The sequence below is a fragment of the Saccoglossus kowalevskii genome, chromosome 4, assembly GCF_978046115.1.
Source record: "Saccoglossus kowalevskii chromosome 4, keSacKowa6.1, whole genome shotgun sequence".
Taxonomy (NCBI): domain Eukaryota; kingdom Metazoa; phylum Hemichordata; class Enteropneusta; family Harrimaniidae; genus Saccoglossus; species Saccoglossus kowalevskii.
Genome location: NC_140644.1, coordinates 17,295,696 through 17,307,978, shown reverse-complemented (window position 1 = coordinate 17,307,978; position 12,283 = coordinate 17,295,696). Strand labels below are relative to the sequence as shown.

At 39.6% G+C, this 12,283-nt stretch overlaps 4 protein-coding genes across 4 annotated transcripts; all 4 read right to left on the bottom strand.

Moving 5' to 3' along the window:
• Positions 1–1,045: 1,045 nt before the first annotated feature.
• LOC146746658 (uncharacterized) lies at positions 1,046–2,803 on the bottom strand. The gene is made up of 2 exons (XM_085498276.1): positions 1,948–2,803; positions 1,046–1,155 (listed from the first exon to the last, which is right to left on the bottom strand). The coding sequence occupies exons 1-2, from the start codon at positions 2,801–2,803 to the stop codon at positions 1,046–1,048; spliced, it is 966 nt and encodes a 321-aa protein (XP_085354402.1).
• Positions 2,804–2,832: 29 nt separating this feature from the next.
• Positions 2,833–5,178, bottom strand: LOC146746657 (uncharacterized). The gene has a single exon (XM_085498275.1). It carries the CDS (start codon positions 5,176–5,178, stop codon positions 2,833–2,835), a length of 2,346 nt encoding a protein of 781 aa, XP_085354401.1.
• Positions 5,179–8,602: 3,424 nt separating this feature from the next.
• Positions 8,603–10,360, bottom strand: LOC146746656 (uncharacterized). The gene is made up of 2 exons (XM_085498274.1): positions 9,505–10,360; positions 8,603–8,712 (listed from the first exon to the last, which is right to left on the bottom strand). Exons 1-2 carry the CDS (start codon positions 10,358–10,360, stop codon positions 8,603–8,605), a joined length of 966 nt encoding a protein of 321 aa, XP_085354400.1.
• A 29-nt stretch (positions 10,361–10,389) lies between these two features.
• On the bottom strand, positions 10,390–12,282 carry LOC146746655 (uncharacterized). The gene has a single exon (XM_085498273.1). The coding sequence runs from the start codon at positions 12,280–12,282 to the stop codon at positions 10,390–10,392; it is 1,893 nt and encodes a 630-aa protein (XP_085354399.1).
• Position 12,283: the final 1 nt, after the last annotated feature.

The following is a 12,283-nucleotide window of genomic DNA, read 5'->3' as shown; positions in this document are numbered from 1 at the left end:
TTGACAGATCTCTAATTTGATTATGTATTTTAATAATTTTATTGCGCTCTTCCTCTATCACGTCAATCAGTGTGTTGAGCGATTCAATTGATTCATCCATCAATCGCTCATGATGCGGAACTCGCGACAACAGACGATCATGAGTTTGCCAAAATAAATTTTCAAGATCTTGTAACTTACCTTTGCTCGCCTTTTCAGTGAGCTTAGGTACTCTCTCTGATCTACGTAAACTTAATAAAGACTCAGATTCAGTCTTACCTTTACTATTAGCCTGATCTGTACCAACCAACACTGCCTCTTCTCGCTTACCTTCAATATCAAACGTTGAGGGCGCTGTATCACAATCCATAGTCACGATAACACACGTCAACGTTTTTGTGATTGTCACAAATGAAAATGGAAGGAGTGTGTAAAACTACCTACACTCTTATAAAACATGTCCGTGTCAATAAGCTCAGAGAAAGTCTCACAACCACAAACAGGTAAATCTAAACAATGTGAAAACTACAAGATTAAACTATGCAGACTCATAGTTGTGCAGCAGGGACTATGACAGCAGTAAATACATGTGTGAAAAATTATGCCACTGTGACAAAATTAGGATAAATTATTGGGGAAATTCAATATGTGCACAAATGTAACCGTACATACAGCAACCATTAAAAAGCATGCATACAAATAAATAAAATATCAAATATAAATTCAATCAGTATGGATTATATAGTGTTCGAATTAAATGTTCAGTTTTGCGCACAAAACTGTCAGCTATTGTATGTATGTTCTTTATGGAATGTTCAGGCAATTACCAGCTTTCCAACATCGGTCTTGAATTCATCTGCTCTTGACAACTTCAGCTTAATGTTGACTTGAACAGCAGTAACACACAGCACCAGTGAATAACTACAGTGGGGTTTCCTGGAAAGGCATCAAACGTCTTCAACACAGCTTGGAGACACGCCACAAAGATATGAGTTTTTACTGTATCACCAAGAGCTTTACTTTAAAGTGACAAGTCTACAAGAGTTTCGTATACTGGAGATGTGATTTATTCAAGCAACAGCGCAGGTCTGCTTAACACTATACGGCGAACGATCAGTAGTGTAAAACCAAGCACATTCATGAACATCGTATTCACAATCTTAAGCTCCGTAAAAACTGAAAAATACAGATAAATACAAATAACAATAACGTAGCAACACAATTAAATTTATAGTAACGATATGCTAGGTATGTCGAATAATAGTAACAAATGATCGTTTTTCCGATCTACTCAAAACATCTAAAATACTTGATAACAAGATAAATCTTGAACAAAAAGAAGGCAAAAATAGTGTAAATGCAACGAATACATTATGGGCACATATTTACCTCATTGGCGACCTGTAAAGCCTTGGGATAATCGAAAGTATCCGAAATTCACAGTGACATAACAGAAAACAGCTTTCATGTCTAGTATGTATCAACAAATGGCAAAAAGGCAAATGGATACAATAGGGCAAGCCACTTAGAAAGAACAAATAAGTAATGAGTAAAAGTATTCAAAATACAACACAAGATAATTATTACTATCAATAAAAGACCCCAAACACAACAAGGAGTCTACAAATGCATAAAATTCATGAAACAAAAAGAACTATTTTTTATGCGTAATGGCACACTACCGCGAAGGTGAAGCTATTCGATCTGTTTGTTTCGCGAGGCTCTTCTAACATTCTAAGAAAGAACATTTCAAATCTGCCAATAGAGGGCGGCAGCCACACTCCCACCCAAAATCATTTATGATTTTCTACAACATGTACCAAAAAACTTACGATAACGAGTGTACTCTATACTGCTCCCACCCATGAGGGCTACATCAGGGGTGGTGGTCTTCAGAATTGTTTTCTACAAGTAGAACAAGTTTATGGATAAGTCTCTCTAGAATAGAGCAATTAGTCGTTCTCTTACCTCGTTTGGTTAAGTTTGGGTCACCCATAAGAATCTTGACCCGTCGTACAAGTCCATCTTTGTCATTAATGGTTTCTATTGCCTTTGCTAATCTCCAATGAGATCTAATGGTGTCTGCTTCTTGAAGAAGTACAATGTCACCTACCTGTATGTTTCTTTTCGTCTTTTGCCATTTCTGCCTGGACTGGAGATTTATCAAATACTCCTTTCGCCATCTTGTCCAGAATAAATTGCTTAGGTACTGAACTGTGCGCCATCGTTTACGAGCATATAGATCCTCTTTCACAAAATTACCTGGAGGTGGTGCAACAACATCAGACTTCATTGTCAGGAGCTGATTAGGAGAAAGTGGAGTTGGTCCCATAGGATCATTCAACTGCTCTGTTGTCAAAGGCCGGCTATTGACAATGGCCATAGACTCATATAAGAATGTTCTGAGAGACGAAGTATTCAGCCTGGCTTTAGCTTGCTCAAGGATTCCTGCAAGCATGTTCCTTACTGACCTAATCTGGCGTTCCCAGACACCTCCCATGTGGCTAGAGGCTGGAGAATTGAATATGAAGTCACATTGAACACTCTGCAATGTGTCCTGGATTGTTTCTTTATCTAGTGCCTGCATTTCACGATAAAGCTCATTTTTGGCACCAATGAAGTTAGATCCCCTGTCACATCGTATATGTCTTACAGGACGTCTGATAGCAATGAATGAACATAAGCTATTAATGAATGCATCAGTAGACATTTCTTCTATAGTTTCTATGTGAACAGCACGAAGGGCCAAACAAGTAAAAATTACACCATATCGTTTCACTTTACATCGACGTTCCTTAATGATGAATGGGCCGAAACAATCCATTCCACAGTATGTGAATGGTGGAGCTGGCTCTAAACGATCCTTGGGAAGATCTGCCATTCTTGTGTGTTGGCCTTTCCTCTAAGTTTTCGACACAGGACACATCTGAATATGTATGATGCAACTGCTGAACTACAGTTCAGAATCCAAAATCCACTTGATCTTAGACTATTCACGGTCATTCCTCTGCCTTGGTGAGCCACCTTTTTATGACACCATCCAATAATCATAGACGACACATGATTCTTCTTAGGAAGGATAATGGGATGTTTAACATGGTCAGGCATGGTAGATCTCTTCAATCGTCCACCTACTCTCAGTACTTGTTGATCGTCTAAATAAGGACTTAATGAAATTAGACAGCTGTTTCTTTTCACAGATAATACATCCTTTGAATTGGCATGACGATTTAAGTCTTCTATTTCTTCAGCGAATGCATCTTGTTGTGCCCACTTTATGATGGTCATCACTGCCGTCTGTCTAGCTTCTTGTGGTGAAATAGTAGTCTGCCTAAGCTTCCTGGAAATGTATTGATGAAATACAGCAATTGCAGTTACTGCCTTGGACCAGTCTGAGAAGCACTCCAAATGATGCAGCATTGATGAAGTAACTACGGTAGTAGCCAACACCTTTGCAGTTTTCAGTTCCGGATCATCTTCTTGTAGATCTATGTTCATATTGCCAAAAGATGGTAGTTCTGCATTCCATAATAAGGCTGGACCGGTGAACCAGTTTGACTTCTGCAAGCCTGCCACATCTAGGCCACGGGATGCATGATCTGCAGGGTTTTCTGCACTGGGATTGTAGTGCCACTGCTCAGCTACAGAAGCATCTTTAATTCTTTGTATGCGACTTGCCACATATATATGGAAGCGACGTGCATCATTTCTGATATAACCAAGTACTACCTTTGAGTCTGTCCAGTAGAAATTGTCTATGTTTTCATAGTCTAATTCTTTGTTTAGGAAGTTGCTGACTTTAATAGAAGTAACTGCAGCTTGAAGTTCCAACCTGGGAACCGTCACTGGTTTCAGAGGAGTGACTCTTGCTTTTCCTAAGACAAGGGAGCAATGTATGTTACTATGAACATCAACTAATCTCAGATAGGAACATTGTCCATATCCTGTAAGACTAGCATCTGAAAAATGGTGCAGCTCAACTTTCTTCAAGTCTTCAAAACTTTCTGGTTTGTAGCATCTCCTGAATTTGAGATCAGCCAACTTAGGAATTTCAGAAAGCCATGATTCCCATTTTGTACTAAGATTATCTGGTAGGGGTTCATCCCATTCCATACCCTTCTTGCACATCTCCTGTGAAATACGTTTACCACACAAGACAAATGGTGCAAGAAATCCAAGTGGGTCAAATATCGAAGCCACAGTTGACAGGATACCACGACGTGTAGGGGAATGATTTCTAATGGCTGGTCTGAACTGAAAGGAATCTGATTCTCCACACCATTCAACACCGAGGGCTCTTTCTACTGGTAGGTCACTGGAAGAAAGATCTAAGTCCTTGATGCCTTGTGCTTGCTCTGAGATAGGTATCGATTCCATAGTATCCCTGCTATTGGAAACAAATTTGTGCAGACGAAGATCCCCTTCTGCACAAAGATCACGAACATCTTGAATGAGTTTAACAGCTTTAGACACTGATTCAACACTTTGCAGGCCATCATCTACATATAAATTACTGTTAACGAAGTAGACTACATCACTACCATACTGTTGATTATCTTTAGCTATACGTTTAAGACCATAATTCGCACACCCTGGTGAAGACACTGCACCAAAGGGTTGTACTCTCATCTTGTATACAACTGGGTCAGAATCTATATCGTCATTCTTCCACCAAAGAAATCGAAGAAAATCTCTATCCTGCTCTGCTACTCTGAATCTATGGAACATTCTCTCGATATCACACATGATAGCAATCTTCTCTTTCCGGAAGCGACAAAGAACACCAACAAGAGAATTTATTTGGTCTGGACCTTGCAATAAATGGTCATTTAGGCTTGTTCCTTTGTATCTGGCACTACAGTAAAATACAACACGTATTTTACCAGGTTTTTGGGGGTGGTAGACTCCATGGTGAGGTATGTACCAGACATGTCCGACTTCTTCTTCTTGTTTCTCAACTAATTCTGCATCGCCCGCTGAAATGATGCTCTGCATGAACACTTTATAGTCATTTAAGTACTTAGGATCACTCTTAAATCGACGCCGAAGGTACTGCAAGTGATTCTCTGCCATAATCTTGTTGTCTGGCAATTTAGGTTTATCATGTTTAAACGGGAGTGGCATTGTATAAAGCCCATCATCTCCCTTGTGAATACCATTCTCAATAATCTTCATGAACCGGGAATCTTCCTGAGACATAAACACCTCATCAGTTCTGGTTTCATTAAAATCAGATTCAAGTAATTACACTACATCCAAAGGACTGACAATCTGTTCTTTTGTTGAAGTCTTGAAAGCATAGCAAATCTCTGATGGTGTATACTGCTTTTCATAAGAGTTATGTACATCCCCAGTACCATTAATGCTGAGTACCAAGTTGTCTGGTATTACCTTGGTAAGTATTCTATGTGAAACACAGAAAATATTTTCACTCTCTTCGAGGTGCAATGGCTTGGGGACAATCATAACCGATTAATAGACCTACTTCACAATTCTGTATGGGATGTATCCTATGAGCGATTTGGTGGAGATGAGGCCATTTTTCTGTAATCTCAGGAGTTGGTATATGCGATTTGTTGACTGGAATGTACTCTAACGAGTATGCAGTTGGTAGTGTAACCATTACATCAGAATCAAATCCACAAACACTGAGATTGGGATACTTTCTGCAGGGAATAACACGATCACTTGAAGTCATGGTTGTTAAACGAAGACTAACTGGATCTGACTTTGTTTTGAGCTGCTCTGCAGCATGATTCAATACAAATGTAGTATCAGACTGTGTATCAAGTAGTGCATATACTAACATCTCTTCACTAGGATCTTATTTGCTGGAGATCCATACAGGCACAATCATGGATGAAAGTGATTTGTCACGCTTGCGAACTATGCCATGACAACCAGCATCTTTCACATGTATATTGGTCCTTTCTTTGTAATCTTGATCTATTGTTCTGTTGGGTTCCGTAGTTTCACTGTAAGATGATCTTGGTACTTTGGTTATGTTTATTCTTTCTTCACTATGCAAGCTAGTGGGATGTCTCTTACTGCACTTCTTGCATATACTTCGATTTGGACATTTCCTAGACACATGACCAGAATGCAGACAACCAAAACAATAACCACCCTTTTTGATGAAATCTTGTTTCTCTGACATGGTCTTAGCTGTAAAAGTATAGCATTCTTGAATACTATGTCCACCCTTCTTACAGAAAATACAGGACTGGTCATCTTTTTCTGGCTTTGCTATGGTTGATAGAGTGCGACCTCCAGGCCTGCCGTTTCTGGGCGTGTAGCGTTGAGATGTATCTCTGTCTTTTTGCAGGGTAGATTTCAGAGATTCCACAGAAGTGCACAGGTCACATGCAATTTCCGCTTTCTCCTGCAGGAAAGAAGCAAATGATTTAAATGAGGGGTATATACCTGTGCATTTCTTTGTCTTTGCAACAATACGACTCCATCTGTTTATAAGCCAATCTGGTAGTTTCTGAAGCATTTTTCTATTATCTCGAACATCATTTAACACTTCCATACCTGTTGTGACTCTCATGGCTATGAGACACTACTTTAGAAAGTCAGCAAACCGTCGCAAGGCTTTGGAATCTTTGCCAAAAATCTTTGGCCATGAGTCAATCTTATCTCTGAAGGCCTCGGTCAATGTGAAAGAATTTCCATATCTTTCTTCAAGAGTGGCTTTGGCTTCATCATATGCACTTTCACTTCTAAGTAGAAAGCATCCCTCTACCGCTTCTCTGGCAGAGCCACCTAAGTACCTTTTCAGGTAATGAATCCTCTCAACAGGCGGGATACCACGTGATTCGATTAAAGTAGAAAATGAAGTAATCCAATCTGGATATGCTAATGGGTCTCCTGTGAATACCAACGGTTTTGGTGCTGGTAGTCGACTCAGTGACACTGATGCTTTCAAGCTCTCAGTCAGTGCTCTAAGGTCATTCTGTGCTGTAGTTGTACAATACTCCTGAGATAATACTGGTTGGCATTTGTGTCTATTATTATTTGATTGTTCAACTACAGGGGGGCTATGTGGCTCCATTATCACCATTGGTTTTCCTGTACTATGTGTGTCTACCATTGCTGGTGGCACTAACTTGGGTTCTCTTTTAACTGGAAAATTTTCAAATAAATCTTCCCTTTCATATACAGCTAACTTAGCCTTTTCAATACGAAGCTCTCTTACTACTTTTTGTCTATTGAGCTCTCTTAACCTGCGCTGCATTTCTGCTTCAGCTGCAACCCTTCGCTTACTCTTCTCAAGCTCTAGTACCTTTAACTCCTCCTCTTGAATAGCCTCTTCTTCTTCTTCCAACTCAGCTTGAAGGGCAGCTGCTTTAACAGCGGAAGCCCTGCGTAATGATGATGAATTTGTTTCTTTTGAGTGCTTAGAAGACCGTGAGCAATGCGAAATGACTGATTTAGAACTAGATGACCACAGAGAACCAATGGACACCATACTCGAAATTTCAGCCCGTTTTATTACACGTTGTGCACGAAGAACTGTCTGATCCACATAGGCATTTACTCTATCAATGGCCATCAAAATATCTTTTCGTGGAGTGCTTGACAGATCTCTAATTTGATTATGTATTTTAATAATTTTATTGCGCTCTTCCTCTATCACGTCAATCAGTGTGTTGAGCGATTCAATTGATTCATCCATCAATCGCTCATGATGCGGAACTCGCGACAACAGACGATCATGAGTTTGCCAAAATAAATTTTCAAGATCTTGTAACTTACCTTTGCTCGCCTTCTCAGTGAGCTTAGGTACTCTCTCTGATCTACGTAAACTTAATAAAGACTCAGATTCAGTCTTACCTTTACTATTAGCCTGATCTGTACCAACCAACACTGCCTCTTCTCGCTTACCTTCAATATCAAACGTTGAGGGCGCTGTATCACAATCCATAGTCACGATAACACACGTCAACGTTTTTGTGATTGTCACAAATGAAAATGGAAGGAGTGTGTAAAACTACCTACACTCTTATAAAACATGTCCGTGTCAATAAGCTCAGAGAAAGTCTCACAACCACAAACAGGTAAATCTAAACAATGTGAAAACTACAAGATTAAACTATGCAGACTCATAGTTGTGCAGCAGGGACTATGACAGCAGTAAATACATGTGTGAAAAATTATGCCACTGTGACAAAATTAGGATAAATTATTGGGGAAATTCAATATGTGCACAAATGTAACCGTACATACAGCAACCATTAAAAAGCATGCATACAAATAAATAAAATATCAAATATAAATTCAATCAGTATGGATTATATAGTGTTCGAATTAAATGTTCAGTTTTGCGCACAAAACTGTCAGCTATTGTATGTATGTTCTTTATGGAATGTTCAGGCAATTACCAGCTTTCCAACATCGGTCTTGAATTCATCTGCTCTTGACAACTTCAGCTTAATGTTGACTTGAACAGCAGTAACACACAGCACCAGTGAATAACTACAGTGGGGTTTCCTGGAAAGGCATCAAACGTCTTCAACACAGCTTGGAGACACGCCACAAAGATATGAGTTTTTACTGTATCACCAAGAGCTTTACTTTAAAGTGACAAGTCTACAAGAGTTTCGTATACTGGAGATGTGATTTATTCAAGCAACAGCGCAGGTCTGCTTAACACTATACGGCGAACGATCAGTAGTGTAAAACCAAGCACATTCATGAACATCGTATTCACAATCTTAAGCTCCGTGAAAACTGAAAAATACAGATAAATACAAATAACAATAACGTAGCAACACAATTAAATTTATAGTAACGATATGCTAGGTATGTCGAATAATAGTAACAAATGATCGTTTTTCCGATCTACTCAAAACATCTAAAATACTTGATAACAAGATAAATCTTGAACAAAAAGAAGGCAAAAATAGTGTAAATGCAACGAATACATTATGGGCACATATTTACCTCATTGGCGACCTGTAAAGCCTTGGGATAATCGAAAGTATCCGAAATTCACAGTGACATAACAGAAAACAGCTTTCATGTCTAGTATGTATCAACAAATGGCAAAAAGGCAAATGGATACAATAGGGCAAGCCACTTAGAAAGAACAAATAAGTAATGAGTAAAAGTATTCAAAATACAACACAAGATAATTATTACTATCAATAAAAGACCCCAAACACAACAAGGAGTCTACAAATGCATAAAATTCATGAAACAAAAAGAACTATTTTTTATGCGTAATGGCACACTACCGCGAAGGTGAAGCTATTCGATCTGTTTGTTTCGCGAGGCTCTTCTAACATTCTAAGAAAGAACATTTCAAATCTGCCAATAGAGGGCGGCAGCCACACTCCCACCCAAAATCATTTATGATTTTCTACAACATGTACCAAAAAACTTACGATAACGAGTGTACTCTATACTGCTCCCACCCATGAGGGCTACATCAGGGGTGGTGGTCTTCAGAATTGTTTTCTACAAGTAGAACAAGTTTATGGATAAGTCTCTCTAGAATAGAGCAATTAGTCGTTCTCTTACCTCGTTTGGTTAAGTTTGGGTCACCCATAAGAATCTTGACCCGTCGTACAAGTCCATCTTTGTCATTAATGGTTTCTATTGCCTTTGCTAATCTCCAATGAGATCTAATGGTGTCTGCTTCTTGAAGAAGTACAATGTCACCTACCTGTATGTTTCTTTTCGTCTTTTGCCATTTCTGCCTGGACTGGAGATTTATCAAATACTCCTTTCGCCATCTTGTCCAGAATAAATTGCTTAGGTACTGAACTGTGCGCCATCGTTTACGAGCATATAGATCCTCTTTCACAAAATTACCTGGAGGTGGTGCAACAACATCAGACTTCATTGTCAGGAGCTGATTAGGAGAAAGTGGAGTTGGTCCCATAGGATCATTCAACTGCTCTGTTGTCAAAGGCCGGCTATTGACAATGGCCATAGACTCATATAAGAATGTTCTGAGAGACGAAGTATTCAGCCTGGCTTTAGCTTGCTCAAGGATTCCTGCAAGCATGTTCCTTACTGACCTAATCTGGCGTTCCCAGACACCTCCCATGTGGCTAGAGGCTGGAGAATTGAATATGAAGTCACATTGAACACTCTGCAATGTGTCCTGGATTGTTTCTTTATCTAGTGCCTGCATTTCACGATAAAGCTCATTTTTGGCACCAATGAAGTTAGATCCCCTGTCACATCGTATATGTCTTACAGGACGTCTGATAGCAATGAATGAACATAAGCTATTAATGAATGCATCAGTAGACATTTCTTCTATAGTTTCTATGTGAACAGCACGAAGGGCCAAACAAGTAAAAATTACACCATATCGTTTCACTTTACATCGACGTTCCTTAATGATGAATGGGCCGAAACAATCCATTCCACAGTATGTGAATGGTGGAGCTGGCTCTAAACGATCCTTGGGAAGATCTGCCATTCTTGTGTGTTGGCCTTTCCTCTAAGTTTTCGACACAGGACACATCTGAATATGTATGATGCAACTGCTGAACTACAGTTCAGAATCCAAAATCCACTTGATCTTAGACTATTCACGGTCATTCCTCTGCCTTGGTGAGCCACCTTTTTATGACACCATCCAATAATCATAGACGACACATGATTCTTCTTAGGAAGGATAATGGGATGTTTAACATGGTCAGGCATGGTAGATCTCTTCAATCGTCCACCTACTCTCAGTACTTGTTGATCGTCTAAATAAGGACTTAATGAAATTAGACAGCTGTTTCTTTTCACAGATAATACATCCTTTGAATTGGCATGACGATTTAAGTCTTCTATTTCTTCAGCGAATGCATCTTGTTGTGCCCACTTTATGATGGTCATCACTGCCGTCTGTCTAGCTTCTTGTGGTGAAATAGTAGTCTGCCTAAGCTTCCTGGAAATGTATTGATGAAATACAGCAATTGCAGTTACTGCCTTGGACCAGTCTGAGAAGCACTCCAAATGATGCAGCATTGATGAAGTAACTACGGTAGTAGCCAACACCTTTGCAGTTTTCAGTTCCGGATCATCTTCTTGTAGATCTATGTTCATATTGCCAAAAGATGGTAGTTCTGCATTCCATAATAAGGCTGGACCGGTGAACCAGTTTGACTTCTGCAAGCCTGCCACATCTAGGCCACGGGATGCATGATCTGCAGGGTTTTCTGCACTGGGATTGTAGTGCCACTGCTCAGCTACAGAAGCATCTTTAATTCTTTGTATGCGACTTGCCACATATATATGGAAGCGACGTGCATCATTTCTGATATAACCAAGTACTACCTTTGAGTCTGTCCAGTAGAAATTGTCTATGTTTTCATAGTCTAATTCTTTGTTTAGGAAGTTGCTGACTTTAATAGAAGTAACTGCAGCTTGAAGTTCCAACCTGGGAACCGTCACTGGTTTCAGAGGAGTGACTCTTGCTTTTCCTAAGACAAGGGAGCAATGTATGTTACTATGAACATCAACTAATCTCAGATAGGAACATTGTCCATATCCTGTAAGACTAGCATCTGAAAAATGGTGCAGCTCAACTTTCTTCAAGTCTTCAAAACTTTCTGGTTTGTAGCATCTCCTGAATTTGAGATCAGCCAACTTAGGAATTTCAGAAAGCCATGATTCCCATTTTGTACTAAGATTATCTGGTAGGGGTTCATCCCATTCCATACCCTTCTTGCACATCTCCTGTGAAATACGTTTACCACACAAGACAAATGGTGCAAGAAATCCAAGTGGGTCAAATATCGAAGCCACAGTTGACAGGATACCACGACGTGTAGGGGAATGATTTCTAATGGCTGGTCTGAACTGAAAGGAATCTGATTCTCCACACCATTCAACACCGAGGGCTCTTTCTACTGGTAGGTCACTGGAAGAAAGATCTAAGTCCTTGATGCCTTGTGCTTGCTCTGAGATAGGTATCGATTCCATAGTATCCCTGCTATTGGAAACAAATTTGTGCAGACGAAGATCCCCTTCTGCACAAAGATCACGAACATCTTGAATGAGTTTAACAGCTTTAGACACTGATTCAACACTTTGCAGGCCATCATCTACATATAAATTACTGTTAACGAAGTAGACTACATCACTACCATACTGTTGATTATCTTTAGCTATACGTTTAAGACCATAATTCGCACACCCTGGTGAAGACACTGCACCAAAGGGTTGTACTCTCATCTTGTATACAACTGGGTCAGAATCTATATCGTCATTCTTCCACCAAAGAAATCGAAGAAAATCTCTATCCTGCTCTGCTACTCTGAATCTATGGAACATTCTCTCGATATCACACATG